The 20,000-nt window shown below is 43.8% G+C and overlaps 1 protein-coding gene across 1 annotated transcript in view; it reads left to right on the top strand.

Annotated features, from left to right (window-relative positions):
- The window catches only part of LOC125286888 (teneurin-2), a 42,186-nt gene that overhangs the window by 18,490 nt on the left and 3,696 nt on the right, over positions 1–20,000 (top strand). The window contains exon 2 of the mRNA XM_048232198.1: positions 4,172–4,480. Coding sequence (XP_048088155.1) covers positions 4,172–4,480 — 309 coding nt within the window. The remainder of the gene's footprint in view (positions 1–4,171; positions 4,481–20,000) is intronic.

Here is a 20,000-nt window from a genome sequence, read left to right as displayed (position 1 = left end):
GCATTTTAGAGAAGATCCTCTTCGCTGCTCTCCAAATTGACCTTAACAAGCCAGTGGGCCACTCTGAGGTAAACTCATGCCAGCACAGAGGTTATGATCCCTTTCAGAGAAATAATTCACATCATTTTCCTCCACATTCGGGGTGTTAGAAGTGGGAGAGCTGGACAGGGGGAGAAAGATCAGGGTGGGGGATCAGCCGTGCCACTCTCTCTTGCTATGTATATCAGTTGAAATACTGCATCAAACTTTAATTTCCAGTTTTGATGAAACTATCTCTTCACATGTAGCCCTAGCCCTTGATGTCACTTTTCTTTGTCCACAAAATAAGTTATTTTTTTATCATGGGGATTTCAGGCTTTACCATAATATCATGGGGATTTCAGGCTTTACCATAATATCATGTGGATTTCAGGCTTTACCATTTTATTGTAGCTATGCAAAGTGTAATGGTGCAGAGAGCACAAGCATGGCACTCTCATGGTCTGAGGACATCATTCCATCTTTCACATACGCCCAGTGCCTCTCCTATGTGTGTGCGTGTGCGTGTGTGTGTGTGTGTGCGTGTGTGTGTGCGTGTGAAAACAGGATTGGCAAAGCACATTCTCTTTTGAACACCACTCCTCTGCTATTGACAGTTGACAGTGCTAACAGATTGTTTCCTGTTTTGCCAAAAACAACCATTGATTTATCCAGGGCTTTTAATATTGACACAGAAAGTTGAACACGCACAGATGCACATACACACACACACACACACACACACACACACACAGACACACACAGCCCTCCTCAAATTGTTGTGCCCACCTTCAACGGTTTCATTGTATGCAATGTCTTATAACATTCCATTCACTTTCCTCTCTTTGTGTATGTCAGTTTTTGTTTATTTTCCGGTATTTATTTAAACTGTTTATGTATTTATTTACTTTTGTCAATATAATTACTATGCTTCTATGAGTCTTTGAGCCCAACACTATTCAGTACTAAAGAAGCCATGTTATTTTTTTCTTTCCTGCCCCAGTCTACGTGGATGTCTCTCCAATAATCCTGCGTTATTTTCTCTCAGGTATGGTACGGTTACACCTGTAGAGTAGACCTGTGCCTGTGCTAGCCCAGAGTTATGCCTTTATAGACCTATGTAGACCTGTGCCTCTGCTAGCCCAGAGTTACACTTTTATAGACCTATGTAGACCTGTGCCTCTGCTAGCCCAGAGTTAGCTCACTGCTAGCATTCGTCTGGTCGGCATGACTATAAGCTCAGTGAAAACAAACAGTTTTAGAGCTTCTTAACCAATCATGAAGATATGCCAGATGCTTACAACCACTGACTTTCAATTATTGATTTAGGTAAATAAATTATTTAGAAAAGTGACAGGGAATTGTCAAACACTGACTTTGACAGCTGTTTTTTTCAGTTGCCACATGTAACACAATTGAGAAATGTTTCTTCCTGGTATTCACAGACCAGACAAATGACTTTGGGGTTGTAACAGAAACATGTAGATTCATTATCAAAAATTGTTTAAAGTTGCATTAAAGTTGAATGACGAGATTTGTGTAAAAAGTGTGTTAAGCCTAGCCTGACGAGCCAGACCCACATTAAAATGCAGGGTCTAGGCCCTCACAGTTTGCAGTGCTCAGTCAGAGGGGCGGGATAATCGGTTGTCTTTCAAATTCCCTTTGCACGCAATAGGACAGCGCTATGAGTCACATGCGTTTCCCACCAGCGGAGCTAGTTGGCTAGTTCAAACTTTTGCCAACTTAACTTAAAAACCTTAACTCGTGTCACACTGTTCGCCAACAGCAACATCCATCTTCTTTGTTTTCAAGTAGCAGGGAATTCACGCCAAACCGTTGAAACTCTGCCATCAATCATTATGTTAAGCCCGCCAAACGTCTTTATACACAATTTGATTGGCCTGATAGTTTAGTTTATTTTTTCCAGCTCACAAGCCAACGGACAGTTGCTAGACTAGCCCTGGCAGCAAATGTAATTAGGGTGCGTCTAGATTTCTAGGCTATGTTAAGCCATGACTCTGCTCCATACTATGTGATATGTCACTAGTGTAGACTGTGTGTGTATACTGTAGTAAAGCTAAGTACAGAAGCATAGCGGAGAGTTGCTGGTAGTGTATTAGCCTGCTGGATAAGATGAAGGCCAACGCCCACTAGCGGCATCTGACGCATGTCAAGTGACGCCAAAGTTTCAAACTCTTTTACATGTCAAGTGACGCCAAAGTTTCAAACTCATTACTTTCAACGGAGCAAAGCCCAACGCACTATTGGGGGTAGGCCTTTAGTGTCTGGGTAGAATAGTGTTTTAGCTGGTACTTGTTAATTCTGAATTTCTACTTAATTAAATCATAGAAAAAAAGGAACAAAAGTGGCATCATGTACAAGTGTTCATATTGCCAGCTATGAATATGAGGAAGAGCCATTTCAATTTCAATGCTAATTCAATAACTCAATATAATCAAACAAGTTTAGGGCTGCAGTGAAATATGAAATATGCAGCTTTCGTGCTCTATAGAGATGATGTAAGAACAGATGCTCTAACATGAATGAAAGTGTCCTCACAGAGCATTGCTTCTCCCATGTGGAGAAATGACAAATTATGTGTGTGTGTCTATATAAGTACTGTATATTTACATACTTATGTGTGTGTTTACATTTGTATTTTTACATGTGTACATGTGTACTTGATTGATAGTTTATGTGTTTGTGTGTAGGTTTAGAGTGTTTATGTGTGTGTGTGTGTGTGTGTGTGTGTGTGTGTGTGTGAGTTTGTACACATGTGTGTGTACACGTGTGTGTGTGTGTGTGTGTGTGTGTGTGTGTGTTTCACTCTTTCATGTGAAGAGCCAGCTGCTCCTCCACTTCTCCTGTGTCAGATCTGCTTCGAGTGAGATGCACCAGCCATTTCCCACACAGTCCCGCACGCAGCAAACTTTAGCTCTTGATTGCATTTTTTAGCGCTCATCTGAGAGTTAACCTCAGGGGACTTTTGCTGATTTCTACCTCATGGAAAAAAAATCCAGTCAAAGCATTAAACTTAATCTTTCTCATTTGAGCTGATTTGGAAGAGATTGCAGCCACAATACTGTTTTAATTACCATTTACGAGAAATTGGTTGTGTATGCTCCTTTTCTGCCTTGATTGCTTTTTTGCCTTGCTGCAGTTTAATTGGGCCTGTATTGTGTTTATTGATTCTGTTTGATGTGCCTTAATTTCGGGATGTTATGTAATTATTCAGGGAATTGTGTCGAAGAGGGTTCTGCGCTCCACTGAGTACTAGGCAAACAACCGAGAGCAGTAGAACACAGGCCTGTGTGGACTCTTCTGTGTGGTTCCGTCCCACAGAGGCAGAACCTAGAGCAGTAGAACACAGGCCTGTGTGGACTCTTCTGTGTGGTTCCGTCTGTGTGGATCCATCCCACGGAGGCAGGGATGACAGAGGCATTGTGGGGGAAAAAGAAGAGCTAGTTAATAGGTCGGAGGGACAGGCCAGTACTCTGCTCTCATGCTGGGCCAGTGGAGTCAGGTGGACAGGTGAGGGGGGCCTGAAGAGTCCCGTGCAGACGGCCAGCATGACATCCGGCTCCTCTGCCTTCCCTTCATGTGTTCTTGCCTGGGGAAGGAGATGAAATAGGCAGCCTGCCATCCACTGAGACCATGGCAGCTTGAGGGCTTTTGGGTGAAGTATATTGCACATATATTATAATATATATTGCACAAATATATTGACTCCTTATGAGTCCAGTCAGAATCTCTGTGCTGTTGCATAGACTCTTTGCGAGTCCAGTCAGAATCTCTGTGCTGTTGCATATACTCTTTATGAGTCCAGTCAGAATCTCTGTGCTGTTGCCATGTAGAACCAGAAGCCGTGGATACCAGGATATGTTTTGTTCTCTTTGTAGCATTTGTATCATGTTACATGGGTATGCGTTCGCTTAGAAAGTTAGCGGCTACAGTTTTATAGCTACATGGGAAACAAGCAACCGTTGTCAAATGGTCTTGGTCCCATTTTTTTCAAGCTGAAGAACACATGTAAGAACTTTTTTTCTGCGGAACCGTCCTTTGCTTCCTGTGAGATTCGGTCCAGTTCTCCTTCTTCATTGCTGGTTAGATGACCGGTCCTCCCCCTCCGCTCCGCCTCTCTCTCTGCCCGCAGGCAACTTCACCCTGGCCGAGCTGGGCATCTGCGAGTCGACCGCACCCCACCCGAGCGCCTACTGCTCAGACCTGGGCCTGCTGCACCGCGGCTACTCGCTGGGCGGCGCCGGCTCGGACGCCGACTCTGACCCGGAGGGGCCCATCTCGCCGGAGCGCGCCATCCAGCTGTGGAGCGCGGGGGGAGCGGGCGGCGCCAACGGCAATGGCGGCCTCAAGTCCCGCCGCAGCTCCGGACTGTCCAGCCGCGAGAACTCGGCACTCACACTCACCGACTCCGAAAATGAGAACAAGTCGGACGACGAGTCAGGTAGGGAGAGAAGGACAGCGTGTGTGTATGTGTGTGTGTTTCCAGCTGTGCAGTGAACATAACAAAAACATACTCAGTGATGTCAAAGAGGAAAGAAAATATATACTGTACATATACAGCAGATTTATTTTTTCTACACACACACACACACACACACACACACACACACACAGCACACACACACACTCGGCACAATCTCAAGATTTCTTTCCATGTGTGTGGGAGAGACTGTGTGTGTGTGTGTGTGTGTGTGTGTGTGTGTGTGTGTGTGTGTGTGGTAGACAGTGTATGTGTCTATGTCTATATGCTACAGTGAAAAGCCTAGAGACATGATCACAGAGCACTCCTGTAAAGACATGTCTCAATGTGTCGTGTGTGTGTGTGTGTGTGTGTGTGTGTGTGTGTGTGTGTGTGGAGGGCCTTCTCCAATTTCCAATTGCAACTCTTATTCCCTTGCCCAGCATGACACCAGCTGAAAGGATCAGATCTCACCTGTGAAACGGACTCATTTTGTCCCCTCTATAGACTGCAATAGGTTACACAAAAGGCCTATTTCTCTCGGTGTGTGTGTGTGTGTGTGTGTGTGGGCTGCATCTAATTGCCTTTTGTGCTTGTTCTTCTCACACAAAGGCTCTGTGTGGGCCTGAGAACACTTCCGTGCTGAGCCTATATATACTGTATACTTCGAGGACTAGACATGTAAGTATGAGGTCCAGTTGGAAACACCATGGGGCCTCAGGTGACCATAGTATTCAAGGCAGAGGCACGTTCCTTATTATGGCCGCTCCGGTTCCGTCTTCTTCTGCTGCTCGCTCTGCCTTTGCACTCACAAGGATGTGTTCTGCCTGTTTGGGGAGACGGTTTTCACACATCTTTTGTTCAGTCACTGAGAAGTTATAACTTTACATGCTTTTATGGAAGGTGTCTGTCGAGGTTAGTGAAACGGAATGAAAAAGTGAGCTCCTAATTAACGGAGTCCTCGCACAACTGTATCTGCGGCGAAACAGCTCCGTCAGCTGTGAACCTCCACATCAGACAATTGCGTCTCGACAATTTATCAAACTACTCGACAGCTATTAAACACATAAAGAAACACCTTGGAAGGAAGTCACTTTCATCTCGGCGACTGATAATTGCTTTTCAGCTAATTGCCATGCTAATCTCAGTCTCAGTTTTTCCTAGCGTCTATGAGTATTTCCTCAAGGACGGCAACAAGGACATGCGCCTGTGTGTGTGTGTGTGTGTGTGAGAGTGTGTGTGTATGTGTGTTTGTGTGTTTGTATGTGTGTTTGTGTGAGAGAGTGAGTATATATGAGTGAGATAAAAATAATGGAGAGATATACAGAGATTGAAAAGAGAGAGAGAGAGAGAGACTGGTTGGTTTCCAGTCTATTGCTCTGTAGATTGCCAGTGGCTAAGTGTGCAGTTTTACGGTGAAAGCAGCAGATTACGGACCACCGCGGCGTGATGTCAAACCCCTCGGTCTGGACGCAGGAATTAGCTCACCGCTCACCACCTTGGGTAGCACAGATCTCAGCGGAATGAAAAAAACAGGTGTTGACGTTAGAGCCAATTAATTAGTCAATAGAATTTGAGCTGTTTCCCTAATGCCATTGGGGAAAATATATTGATATGCTAGACTTGCAACAAGGAAACATAATGATTTTGTGATGCAGAGACATCCATCACGCGCTCTGTCTGCAATCATTGTGTAAAAGACTCAGGGTGTCCACGCAGACTGCTGCAGCAATAAGGCTCACAGCTGTGGAAGACTCAGGGTGTCCACGCAGACTGCTGCAGCAATAAGGCTCACAGCTGTGGAAGGCCCAAGAGAGATAAAAAGAAGGAAACAAATGTGAAAATACATGAATAAAAAATATGAAAAATCAAAGCTCAGGGAAGGTATTGCACAATACAAGTAAGGTTGGCATGACGATGGGGAAAGAGGAGAACGTTGCGGTGAGGCTGCCGTCTTTCTCTCCGACCCCCCTTTGCAATTTTGACACAGCACCTGTAACTGGCTGGACATCTCCCTCGGTCCACTCTTCACTGCTATCCTCCCCCCTGTTTTCCTCTGCCACTATCTCGCCATGATAAGCATGCATGCCCACCATGTCTGTCAGATTGATTGACAGGTGTCAATCACAGACTCTAAAGGATGGCTTGACTGAAGCAGTTCAGTTGGAAATTGTGTTTCATGTGTTATCTTCCTGTCTTTATCCTCATTCCAATGCTGTTTCCACTTCCTGGCTTTGAACATCTGCTTATAAATCATTTATAAGCTAGTTATAAATGCCTAACAAATAGCTGTCAGATGGAGTTGGCTATTTGTCTTTTTATTTTTAGAATTTCTTTTTTTTCTCTTTTATTTGTCATTTACAAATTAACTTGATGCTAACTTAATAAGGTAACATTAGTCAGTGCTATTGGGATTAACAGTTGTTGACTTAATTTGAAAATATGTAGCAGTCAGTCTTTGATGATTTATCTCTTATTCATGAGTTGGTTGTGTGAGGCTGTGGAAAAAACACATTTGTTGGGGGTGTTTAATTAGATAGATGCATGTGAGACCTCCAACATCCATATTGGCAGCCTGATCTTTACACATTTTATTTTCTCTTTGTTTTGGCTTTTTTTTGTCAATCTTATTCTCTTTTTCTCATCCTTGCTTGCTTCATCCCTCTCTCTCTCTCTCTCTCTCTCTCTCTCTCTGTCTCTTTCATTATCCATATTCTTTCTCACTCCCTCTCATCACTTGCCTAAGTTTGTCCTTGATTGTAATCAAACAAAGGCTGTGATATTGACACGTCTTTCAGTACCACAGCTGTTGTGATGTGAATCAATCAGCCCCAACTTTGTGCTGATCGACGGGATTGCGGCTCATAAATATCTCTGTAAACGTACAAAAAAGGAAAAACAAAAAGCTGTCGAAGGAACGATTTGCCACCACAGACTTTAGGTGGGACCTTGAGCCCCCACTTTAGATCGGATGGGTGAGTCAATATCAAAGTAATGAGTGTAATCGCCTGTGTGGATGTAACACACTCCTTCACTTAGGAACCCACACACACACACACACACAAACACACATACACACACACACAGAGAGACACACACCTCCACCCCCACTACCTACAACTCCTGTCAATATATTGACACCCCTGCTGTTTGATGGCTTGGTGCTCTCTTTCCTTGTGCTATAGTGGGCCTCATCTACTTCAACTGGCAGGACTGACATTTTAGGCGAAAAAAGCCCAGAGCAAAAGGATGCACATTCATAATGGAGAATGCTGTCCAGTTTATTTGCACATTCATAATGGAGAATGCTGTCCAGTTCATTTGCACTGTAAAACCAGTCAAGCTAACTTGAAATAATGATTTAGTTCAACTTTTAATCCTTGAAAAAACAAGTCACTCATTACTTTATTTTTCATATTTATTTAAAGACCAACTCAGCTGTTTTGAGTGTTAAATGTTCCCATGATCCTTTGCAACAACATTACCATCATCAATGTTTTCAAAAGTTTTATTAGGGTAGCCATTTTGGAGAAATCCATTGAAAACATTAGAGACCTACCTAAGACCTCTGTCTTTTTTGGACAGTGAACTTTATTGAGTTGATATTATTGGCTTAATTGCCTTAGGTAACCTAAAATATAAATATTTAAGTTATTGGTGAAAAGTCAAATCAAATAGTTGTTTTCAGCTTAAATTGACTAAGTAAACAAATTAAACATTTTGAGGTAATTCATTTCCACAAATATGTTTTATTCATTGGCCTTGTCCAGGTGTACGGTGTAGGCTATTTAAAGTTTGGCTTGGAGGAGGGCATAGGGTGGATAGGAGAGGAAGGCAAGATGGCCGCCGCTGAGTGATTGCTGAAAGGTTACAGAGTCCATATCTCACTGTCTGGTGTGCTAGCTGTGTTACCTGGCAGGATGGTGCCATCATCCTCAGTGTGTTTACATCAACTATCATCCTACACATCATTCATTCTCTCTCTCTCTCTATCTCATCTCTCTCTCTCTCTCTCTCTCTCTGTATCCATCCTCTCAGATGAGAATCAACCTCTCTCTATCTCATCTCTCTCTCTCTCTCTCTGTATCCATCCTCTCAGATGAGAATCAACCTCTCTCTCTCATCTGTCTCTCTCTCTCATCTGTCTCTCTCTCTCATCTGTCTCTCTATCTCTTTCTTTCGCTCTCTCTCAAATTCAAATTCAAAGGAGCATGAATGTTTGGATACAGTCTCACCAAAGCCAGTGTTACAGATAACACAGTAGAATAACAAAAGAAAGGAAATAGACATACAGCAATGTGGGTATAACATGTGAACATAGAATAAACAATAGCATGTGAGTGTGTGTGTGTGTGTGTGAGGATCTCTCTCTCTCTCTCTCTCTCTCTCTCTGTATTCATCCTCTCAGATGAGAATCAATGAAATATTGTTTGAAAGTGTGAACTTGATATTCAGTTCATTTAAAAGCCCTAATGAGCTTTTTAACACATTATTGGACATGTGTCTGTGTGTGTGTCTGTGTGTCTGTGTGTTCGTGTGTGTGTGTCAGAGTGATGTGTATGTGTCTGTGTGTGAGCTTGTTTGATCCACCCAGGTGGCTTTGTATGCATATGTGTTGGTGTGTTTGTATAGATGTTTGTGCTGCGGCCAAGGAAGACATTATCCTGTGATGTTGTTGCAGGTCCACGAGGCTGCAGATTGGCGGATGGGTTTGATTATTTTACTGCATTTTAGCAATCGGTGTCGTGCGTCACGTTCGGTAAACAAAGATGCCTTCACACCCCATGCTGGCCTAGTGATCGCCAAGCTTTTGTCTCTGGGATTATTTGTATTCTACCATACGGATCTGCAACACAAAGCGTTTAAGGAGCTTTGCAGCGGACGTTGGGGAAAATGTGTTTTATTTTATTTATTTATTTTTTTTATTTGTTGTTTTTGTATGTTTGCTTGCAGTTTCAGTGTTTGTTTTTACGTGAGCAGAAACAGGTAACGTGGTTGTCATGTTAATATTCAGCACAAGTGCGTACGACAGCTGTGTGTGCCCTTGCGATTTCTGTGGAGAATGTTAGCCTTATATGAATGAAGATTTTCAGGGGGTGTGCACGTGTGTGTGTGTGTGTGTGTGTGTGTGTGTGTGTGTGTGTGTGTGTGTGTGTGTGTGTGTGTGTGTGTGTGTGTGACTCTCTCTCTCCCTCTCTCTCTCTCTCACTATCTGTGTGTGTGTCACTATCTAGGTGTCTTTCTGTGTGTGTGTGTGTGTGTGTGTGTGTGTGTGTGTGGTGTCTTTCTGTGTGTGTTTGTGTGTATGTGTGTATGTGTTTGTGTTAGGGTCTTCTGTTTCCGTTTTAGCCTAGTTCCTCGCTCATCAAGCAGAGAAACTAAATTATCTCCGCTCTTACCAAGCCTATCAATTATATATTACCACAGCATGTGTCTAATTGCTTAGACAGTGGAATAAACATTGTTTTGATCCCAGCACCTTTCTCAGGTGACAGTTTGTAGGTGACACAGAGCTTTGTTTTCAGCAGAACTTGAGTTGGCTGTTGAGTTATGCACGTCAGGCAATCACAGAAATCTAATTTGGTGTCACACACGCACACTCTCTCTCGCTCTCTCTCTCTCTCTTGCTTCATCAGAGAGGATTCTGGAATGGAGGACCACGCCACTGACTGCTTTTAGTAGCTCCAGTGTTTGCTGTTTCATTGTTCCAGCTCAGTCTATATTTGCCTGATTAATTATTAAAATATTTTTCCTCTTTTTTATCAACTCGTATAAGACCAAATAATAAATCACGGCTCATGTCAGCTTCATTTGCTTGTGAAGACAAGGGCCCTCGGTTCAGTAAATCAACATGATTTAACTGGGACAATAGTGTTTTCAATGCAAATGCCGGCCGTCCTAAAAGATTTGTAACTCTCGGCTGGTGGGTATAAGTAATAATATTAATAGCCTTAATATGAGAGCTTATGAGAGGAGAATTCAGATGCAGGCGTCAAGATGAAGAACATTTTTCATGTCTGGAGCAGGAAAATTAAGTGGGGAGGAAGACTGTGTGTGTGTGTGTGTGTGTGTGTGTGTGTGTGTGTGTGTGTGTGTGTGTGTGTGTGTGTGATATTGGGTGGATCATTGTGTCTAATTGTGTATTTTTGTGCACATACTCTATTTTCCTCTGTCTGTTTGCTTTGAGTTATGTGTTGACATACACATATCATGTTCCAATGCCTTTATTTGCTTGTTATTGCATATCTGTGTGTGTGTTTTCAAGTACAGTATTTTATATGCACAGTGTGTGTGTGTGTGCGTACCTTTTTATGCTTATTTATGCTTGTCTTGTTCACACACGCGCACGCACACACACATGCACGCACACATACGCACACACATACAGACACACACACACACACACACACACACACACATGGCTGTTTTGTGTTTGTTTGTGCTGGGCTGTAATGAGGTAGGAAGGTGACGGAGTCGACTGACAGTGTCATCCTCAGTGCCTCCCCCTGCTTGTCCTCCTGATCCTCTTCCTCCTACTCGTCCTCGTCCTCCTCCGAGGGCTTCTTTAAAGGTGTGCCACTCACTCCACCAGCCAACAGCAACAGCACATCACTCTCTCTTTCACTTTCTCTCTCTCTCTCTTTCACTCTCTCTCTCACTCTCTCTCTTTCTCTCTCTCTCTCTTGTTATAAGAGCCTTGTCTCTCACTCTCTCTCTCTTTCTCTCTCTCTCTCTTGTTATTAGAGCCTTGTCTCTCACTCTCTCTCTTTCTCTCTCTCTCTCTTGTTATTAGAGCCTTGTCTCTCACTCTCTCTCTTTCTCTCTCTCTCTCTTGTTATTAGAGCCTTGTCTCTCACTCTCTCTCTCTTTCTCTCTCTCTCTCTTGTTATTAGAGCCTTGTCTCTCACACGTCTGCTCTTTTCACTCTCACCCCTATAGTTCCTTGTTGCGGTCACCAGTCCTCCACAGTCTTCCTGATCATTGTTTTATGTCAGCCGTTTCTCATTTGCGCTATGTGTGACAGGTATTGGGATTTTCAATATGTATGTGTGCCCCCCCCCCCCCCACACACACACACACACACACATCCCCCGATAGTTTTCCTGAAGTTTTGCACACTTATATCAGTGACGAGCAATCTTTCAGCCCACTGTCTCTTTTTTCAGGTGATTTTTATTGGTAAACTCGGCGGGAAAGCCGATTGGCTGAGATTGGCTGACAGTTGATCAGCGAGGTTCTTGATTGAGTTTGCAGCTTTTTAGATGCTTAAAACAGACGCGGAGTGTCAGATGGTTGATGGTTGATTGAGCTTCTCCCAAAACAAACAAAAACAAAAATGAAATAAATAAGTAAATAAGCCAAAAACCCTGTAGCACTTATCTGGAACCTTTCACTGCTGAAACTCCGTGAGAGATGGATAATGAGGGTCTCTGTGTATGTGTGTGCGTGTGTGTGTGTGCATCTTTTATGCTTATTTATGCTTGTCTTGTTCACACATCGCCAAGACGCACACACACATGCACACGCACACATGCACACACACACACACACACACACACACACACACACACACACATGGCTGTTTTGTGTTTGTTTGTGCTGGGCTGTAATGAGGTAGGAAGGTGACGGAGTCGACTGACAGTGTCATCCTCAGTGCCTCCCCCTGCTTGTCCTCCTGATCCTCTTCCTCCTCCTGGGTCCCTCGTCCTCCTCCGGGGCTTCTTTAAAGGTGTGCCACTCCTCCACCAGCCAACAGCAACAGCACATCACTCTCTCTTTCACTTTCTCTCTCTCTTTCCTCTCTCACTCCTCTCTCTTTCTCTCTCTTGTTACTAAAATTGCTCTCTTTTCTCTCTCTCTCTTATAAGAGCCTCTCTCACTCTGTCTCTCTTTCTCTCTCTCTCTCTTGTTATTAGAGCCTTGTCTCTCACTCTCTCTCTCTTTCTCTCTCTCTCTCTTGTTATTAGAGCCTTGTCTCTCACTCTCTCTCTCTTTCTCTCTCTCTCTCTTGTTATTAGAGCCTTGTCTCTCACTCTCTCTCTCTCTCTCTCTCTTGTTATTAGAGCCTTGTCTCTCACACGTCTGCTCTTTTCACTCTCACCCCTATAGTTCCTTGTTGCGGTCACCAGTCCTCCACAGTCTTCCTGATCATTGTTTTATGTCAGCCGTTTCTCATTTGCGCTATGTGTGACAGGTATTGGGATTTTCAATATGTATGTGTGCCCCCCCCCCCCCACACACACACACACACACACATCCCCCGATAGTTTTCCTGAAGTTTTGCACACTTATATCAGTGACGAGCAATCTTTCAGCCCACTGTCTCTTTTTTTTCAGGTGATTTTTATTGGTAAATCTTCGGTGGAAAGCCGACTGAGATTGGCTGACAGTTGATCAGTTTATGTTCTTGATTGAGTTTGCAGCTTTTAGATGCTTAAAACAGACGCGCGGAGTGTCAGATGGTTGATGGTTGATTGAGCTTCTCCCAAAACAAACAAAAACAAAAATGAAATAAATAAGTAAATAAGCCAAAAACCCTGTAGCACTTATCTGGAACCTTTCACTGCTGAAACTCCGTGAGAGATGGATAATGAGGGTCTCTGTGTATGTGTGTGCGTGTGTGTGTGCATGTGTGTGTCTGACTGTGTGTGTGTGTGTGTGAGAGAGAGAGAGAGAGAGAGAGAGAGAGAGAGAGAGAGAGAGTGTTGTGAGCATGTTAAAGGTCATATTGACAGCTCCCAACGTAACTCAAAAGGGGAGACAGTAAGAAAGAAACTTCTGGCATATCCAGAATGGAGAATTGATTCAGACAAGTTGACTCAACCAAAAAGCTTTCTTGTTACCTGGCAAACACACAGACACACACACACATACACACACACACACACACACACACACACACACACACACACACACACACACACACACACACACACAACTGTTTTTTTTTGTTTCTTTCTCTCGGTAGGATTTCACAAGGGCTCAGAGGAATTAGGTTGTCAAAAGAGATTGATTGGCATTCACCTCAGGAAATGCATCACAAAAAAACAGGAACGTAAGGCAAATCAAAGTGAGAGATCTGTCTCCATAATTACCGTTCATCTAAATTAATGGATAAGAAACATTAGCATTACCGTCAGGCGGCATTTCAAACGCCATTCCAACCGTCATTCCAAATGCCATTAGCGTTGTCGAGGTTTCTGCGCGGTTTCGAAGACAGCATGAGCAGGAGAGGAGAAAAGGAAAAAGAAAATAAACAAACCCAACCAGGCCCAGGAAGTGGAAGTGAGGCGACCCAGGAAGTGGAAGTGAGGCGACCCAGGAAGTGGAAGTGAGGCGACCCAGGAAGTGGAAGTGAGGCGGGCGTTTTCATTTCCCCCCAAACCAGCTCTGTTCCGCTCAGATTTACGGCCTCACCAGCGCCGTGCTCATAAAGAAACGGCGCACCGCCTGTTCGCCGCGGGAGCTGCTGGAGGCGGCAAGGAGAGAAAAGGGAGAGAGAACGCTAGTAAATTTCCACTGCAGCAGAAGCGCCAGCACCCGCATCTAAATGCCATCGATCTGCAGGTGGAGGGAGGAGGTGGAGGAGTCGGCAGGGTCGGGTGATGGAGGGGAGGAATGGTTAAAACATGCATTAGATTAAATAAGATGGAGTCTGGACATTGATTTAAATGTAAAACACTTTTTGGACTTTATTTTACAGCCTATTCCCTATGGTGGGTCTCTCTCTATTGACTACGGTCATCCCCCACTCCCTGTAATGCAGGGTTCCTCTGAGGCCTATAGCTGTTCCCATGGCTGCAGAGATGTGTGTGTGTGTCTCTGTGTCTGTGTGTGTGTGTGTGTGTGTGTGTGTGTTGATCAGCTGGTTTAAACTTCAGTTAAATTGCCAACCCCTCCCTACCACACACACTCACACAATGGACACACACAGACACACGCACACAGGGTTCCTACGCAGTATGGAAAACCTGAAAAATGGAATGGTATGGAATTTGATTTGAGTAATTTCCAGGTCTGGATAAGTATGGAAAAAAGAAACAAGGGTATGGAGAAATATACTGAGTAGGAACTGAGTACTGTGTAGCTTAACTGTCAGTCCACATCATCAAGATACAATTGAATGGGGGTCCTCAGAAAAGAATCTCTCCCACAAGGGGACTTTGGTACCAAGACCCCTGTTCTATGCACATGCCCTATTGTGCACTGGTATGTTTGCGTACTGTAGCTCTGCTATTTTCTGCTAAAACACTGGTAGACTTTTTTGATTTTTTAAAAGTTGCCAAGACATGGATACTGCATTATCTGATAAACTTTTATTGCAAACAAATAATACTGATTACGGTGAGGCCTCTGCAGTCTCCAACATACAGTACATGTATGTAGGCTATGCTGTATCTACAGAGAACTAAAAATGTGAGTGCACCTTCCAACACAGCACTTCCCCAATGAAGTATCCAACAATGGGCAAGTGTTTTCTGAGGGCTAACAAATTAATAATAAACATTATTATACAGCTCTTCAAATGCTAATAGAACGCTCCATTGACAATGTCTAGAATATGGTCAGAAAAATTTACTGAGAAGTTTGAATATTTGAGTATGGAAAAAGTATGGAATTTTGAAATGGAAAATGTGTAGGAACCCTGCACACACACAGACACACACACACACACACACACACACACACGTTGCATGACAGGGCTTACTGCCCATACTGTGTCAGAGTTGCCAACCTGATGGTCCGCTCTAATAAATCATTTGGACGGGTTGTGTTGACGCGACGTGACAGGACATGTTAATCCCTTAATTGCGGATGGCTGAGGAGACCGATCCGTGACCCACACTGTCAGAGAGGAAGGCTGCCTCTCCCAGACACTGGTAAACGAGTGCTCTCTCCCTCCCTCTATCTCTGTCTCTCCCTTTTTCTCTCTTTCTCTCGCTCTCTATTTCTGTCTATCTGTTCAGTAAGGAGCTGCTGTGAAGCCACGGGGCCAGCCAGGGGAGATAGCCACCCTCAGGAACACACATTTGCACAGCCATTCATACTCAGGACCCTAGCTCACTGGCTATCGTTATCTCTCTCTGTCTGTCTCTCTCTCTCTCTCTCTCTTTTTCCACCTCCACCTCACCCTCTCACCTTTTCTTTCTGTCTATCACCTCTCTCCCTGTCCCTCATGCCACTCTTTCATTCTCTCCCTTTCTCTTTTCACTGTCTTGCAGTCTGTCACCTCTCTCTCTCTCTCTCTCTCTCTTTCTCTTAGCTCTTTCTCTCTCTCTCTTTTTTGTGGATGAAAATCCATCTATCCATTTCCCCAAATGTATGCATTTAGTTGTTTATTTTAGACTCCCCTCCCCATCCCTCTCCCACCATGTCACTTCAGAAAAGAAAAAATATTTTTCTTGTTTGGCAATTCCTCATCATTGCGGGAGACCGCAGTATTGAAGGAACGTGTTTTTATGCGCATCCAGATCAATGCGTGTCTCTTGTCGCTAAATGAGCGTCATTGTCATAAGAGACACAATGAGAAGCGTTTGCGTGCCATTTATTTATTCTGTGTCGTTGTGTTTGTTTTTGTTGTTCTTGTTGTTTTATTGTCTCTTGCTATTGACCTTTTTTCCTTCACCACATCTGTTGCAGCCGAACAAAACTTGCCGGACTCGTGTCCAGATGGAAGGAAAGCTCTAATGAGGCACAGTGAAGTCATCGTAGAGAAACAGAAGAGAAAGTGTCATTCGTTTGTATTTGAGTCTAAAAAATATACTCCCAATACTGTGATTGGTGAAATCATGACCTCAACACACCGGAAAGAAAGTAAAATATGATACAATAATGTAATCTTACCATACTCTTTTCTGTGTACTCAAAGAATGACTTAAGATGTTGTTTGAGCAGAGAGGTCCAGTGAAATGTGTTTGAAAAGCTGAATGTGATCTCTCATTGGGACATTTGATAGACACAATGAGTTGTAATTGAAGGTTGTAATGAAAGTCATCTGTCCTAATCTTTGCTGTAAATTCGCACAAAGCCCCGTGATTGCATTTTGTGCTTGAGACTGTGTATTTTGTTCCGTTTTCAAGCCTTCCCCCCTCCCTTGGCTTTGAAATTCAGCTGCTTTATGTAAGCAGAAAAAGTAACTGTTGTATGAGAGTGACTTTTTATGACTTCGTACATTGCTCCCAGTGAGATTTCCTGCTGGCTTTCTTGCCTGAAAGCTGTTACATGTAACAGCTCTAAAGGTGAAGGGAAACTGAATTGGTGCATCTGAATGGTAATTATTGGCATCTGTGTCCATTGTGAGAATGCTAGCTCCCGTCATGTTAACTTCCATCAGTTCTCTTGCCTTAGACATAACAGGCTAAATTATTGAGGCTGTCACAATGCTATTGTGAGCTTATTTAACCTGGTTTGTGTGTGTGTGTGTGTGTTTGGTGTGTGTGCGTGTGTGTGTGTGTGTGTGTGTGTGAGTGAAGTCCCTGAGGTCATAGAAGCCATTGCTTTTTGTTTAATGTTCGGCAGGCCCCTAAATTAGCCAATCACAGTCGCCGGTGCCGTGCGACGCAACGCAGTGCGCCTGGCAAATGGCCTGCTAACGCTACGGCCGAATTAGCCTCCCGTGATGAATAGTTCAGGAGAGCGACTGTGACAGACCCATAGCCGTGGACACTTACACACTCTCTTTATCCTCGCCGGCAGGCCAAGGTCTTTTTACTTTTATTTAAGAGGTTTATTTCCCCTGGCCCCACATACGCCCAGCCTCAGCCACAGAGGACGGAAGCCCCGAAGGGACACAGGTGGCAAAAGGTCAAAGAGAAGAGGTCCTTCATCTCAAAAGAACTCAACTAGATGCAGCAAGGCAGGTCCCCAAATGTCACCTCTCTGGGCTGCAAGTGCTATGATTTAGCACCGTTCCTGTGCACTTGTGAATAGATGAAGTGGATTCGATGCTGTTTGTGACAGGGCATTGTGGTGAGGCCACCACCAGTCAAAATCAATAAGAGAGACCTACTGAGTATGCTAGCTAACGCAACAAAAGCGCTGGACAATGTTAACATGGAGACAGAATGGAGAGGTGTTTGACTGGTGTCTGAATACATGCTTTAGGCTTTGTTGTGTTGATGTGTGACATATATTATAGCCACACACTGACTCACTGAGGGGCCACTAGAGAGATTGGTTTTATTTTTAGACTAGTCCCTGTGTACCTGCAGGTTTTGAATTGGACTGGCCTAAATGTAGGGGTCAGATGGGTACAGTGTGACATATCTCTCTCTCTCTCTCTCTCTCTCTTTCTATCTTCTCTATCTCTCTTTCTCTCTCTCTTTCTCTTTCTCTCACTCTCTCTCAATCATTTTCATTGGCATCATAATCCAGAGGTGGAGGACCATAGCAGTTGCTAGTTGAGTGAATGCAAACATGATATAGCCAGAAGAATGTACACCAAGGTTGACAAAAAAAAATCAGTCCTGAAATTAGTTTGACTGTTTGGGCATTAGGATGTTGGGTGGGCAACCTTTCTTGCTCTTCTTAGTGGTGCTTGCACTTATTGCCAATTTATGTCAAACAAACCCAGAGATAGATTACCCTCCCCCCTCATCATGATATGTCCGACAATCAAAAATAGATTTTCTATTCAATGCCATTACAGATGTGGTGAATGCTTTGGGGCGTTTAACTCAGACGGATGCTTCCTGCAGAAAGAAATGTAATTGGAATGAATACGCTGTCTAATAGAAGTGTAAAGCACTTGGATTTTGCGACTCGGGTTAATCAATAACAAATGCTGTGTGATGGAATTCCATTGTTGATTATTTGATTGGTTAAACACACATATCATTTTTTAAGAGCATGATCAATGTTGACTGTCCTTTTTTTATATACATAAATATTACCAGGCTAAAACTTGGTAATTACTGGCTAATGGAAACCCCGCTGCAGATGTGCGTGTAATCCAAATGATTCAAAGCAGACTGAGGAGATGGATTGCGATTGCTTTTAAAAATGATCACATTGTGGTGGTCAATCTAAGGTAAATGATTCATTCAAGGTGACAGTGTTTTATTTTGAGGTGATTGACTAGGTCTAGGACAATAGAGTAATCTTAGTAGAGGTTAGGGCTTTTAGGTATGACATTAGACTATGAGCGTGTGGGCTTGTTTTCTGTTGTGTTCTCCCAAAGTGAAAGTGGTCGCTATGTCGGGAATCAACAGTGATTTGCTATAATTGTTCTAGTTACCTTTACCATTAGCTATGAACGGTTCCAGAGCATTAATATTGAATAGTGATTAAACTTGTTACATAATCTCCTTCATTGGTGTCCCGTTATACAGAAATATTGGGACACTTGCCAGCCATAAATGTGTTATCACCAGGGCATAATAATGTTATTATTTAATGCACTTTGTCTAGAGGCTGGATGGGAAAGTGTGTTCACCTGTAAGACATTCTTGTTGTTTTGTTGTGTTTACTGCCTTTGTTTGTGTGTGTGTGTGTGTTTGTGTGTGTGTGTGTGTGTGTGTGTGTGTGTGTGTGTGTGGTGGGGGGTGCATTTTACTTCACCATTTTGGTCCTAATAAATGTGCAAATCGCATCGGTTGTTTGTAAACCCTGGAGTTTTGAGCTCCGTCAAGGTCATTCAGTGGACTGGCAGAAAAGCAAAGAGAGAGTGCCAGAGAGAGAGACAGAGAGAGAGAGACAGAGATGGAGAGATAGAGAGAGAGAGAGAGAGAGAGAAAAGAAACAATGAATGGAGCCACCATTCTAAAATGAAACTTTCCCTTTGAGACAGGAAAAAATGCAGCTTGTTGTCCTCTCCCCCTGCTGTTAAGCGAGGACCCAGAGACTGCCCGCCGTAATTGCCTGTCTCACTGGTAATTGCGTGCCCGCATTAAGGAACCCCAACATTAATGGAGGCACATTTTTTCTGATTCCTTCCCGTTACCCCCCTCAGTGGCCGAATGACGGACAATAGCACACGCGGTGACCTTGAGGCTAAAGCAGATAAAATATTTGGAGCGCCGACCAGCCTTTCAGTGTCTAACAAGCTCTGAAGGACCCAGGCACCAAGGCAACCTAAAGGATGTCAATGGGAAGTTGGCCATTCAGACAGTGGGCAAAGTGCTGTCTCGGCTGGGCTAATTTGCCTCTGTGGCACTGTGCACAGAGCTCAGTCCCTCCCTCCCACTCAACTCCTCTCCTCTAATATTGACTAGAACTATTATTGGTCAGCCATGGCATATATTCTGCCCCTCTCTCTCTCTCTCTCTCTCTCTCTCTTCTCTCCCTTTCTTAATCTCAGTCTACTTCTTTTTCTCTCTCCCTCTTGTTTTGTCTGTCTCATTCTCCATTTTTAATCTCATCCTCTCTTTCTTCATTTCTCACTCCCTCTCTAACCCTCTCTCTCTCTCTTTCTCTCTCCCTCTCTCCCTCTCTCTCCCACTCCTTCCATCTCTCCATGTCTCGTTGTGGCTCCCCTGTGAGTTAGCACTGCGGCTGCTGCAGA

This window comes from Alosa alosa, chromosome 21, assembly GCF_017589495.1.
Source record: "Alosa alosa isolate M-15738 ecotype Scorff River chromosome 21, AALO_Geno_1.1, whole genome shotgun sequence".
NCBI classification, from domain to species: Eukaryota; Metazoa; Chordata; class Actinopteri; order Clupeiformes; family Clupeidae; genus Alosa; species Alosa alosa.
Note: the sequence above shows the minus strand (reverse complement) of the source record. Positions and strands in the feature narration are given on the sequence as shown.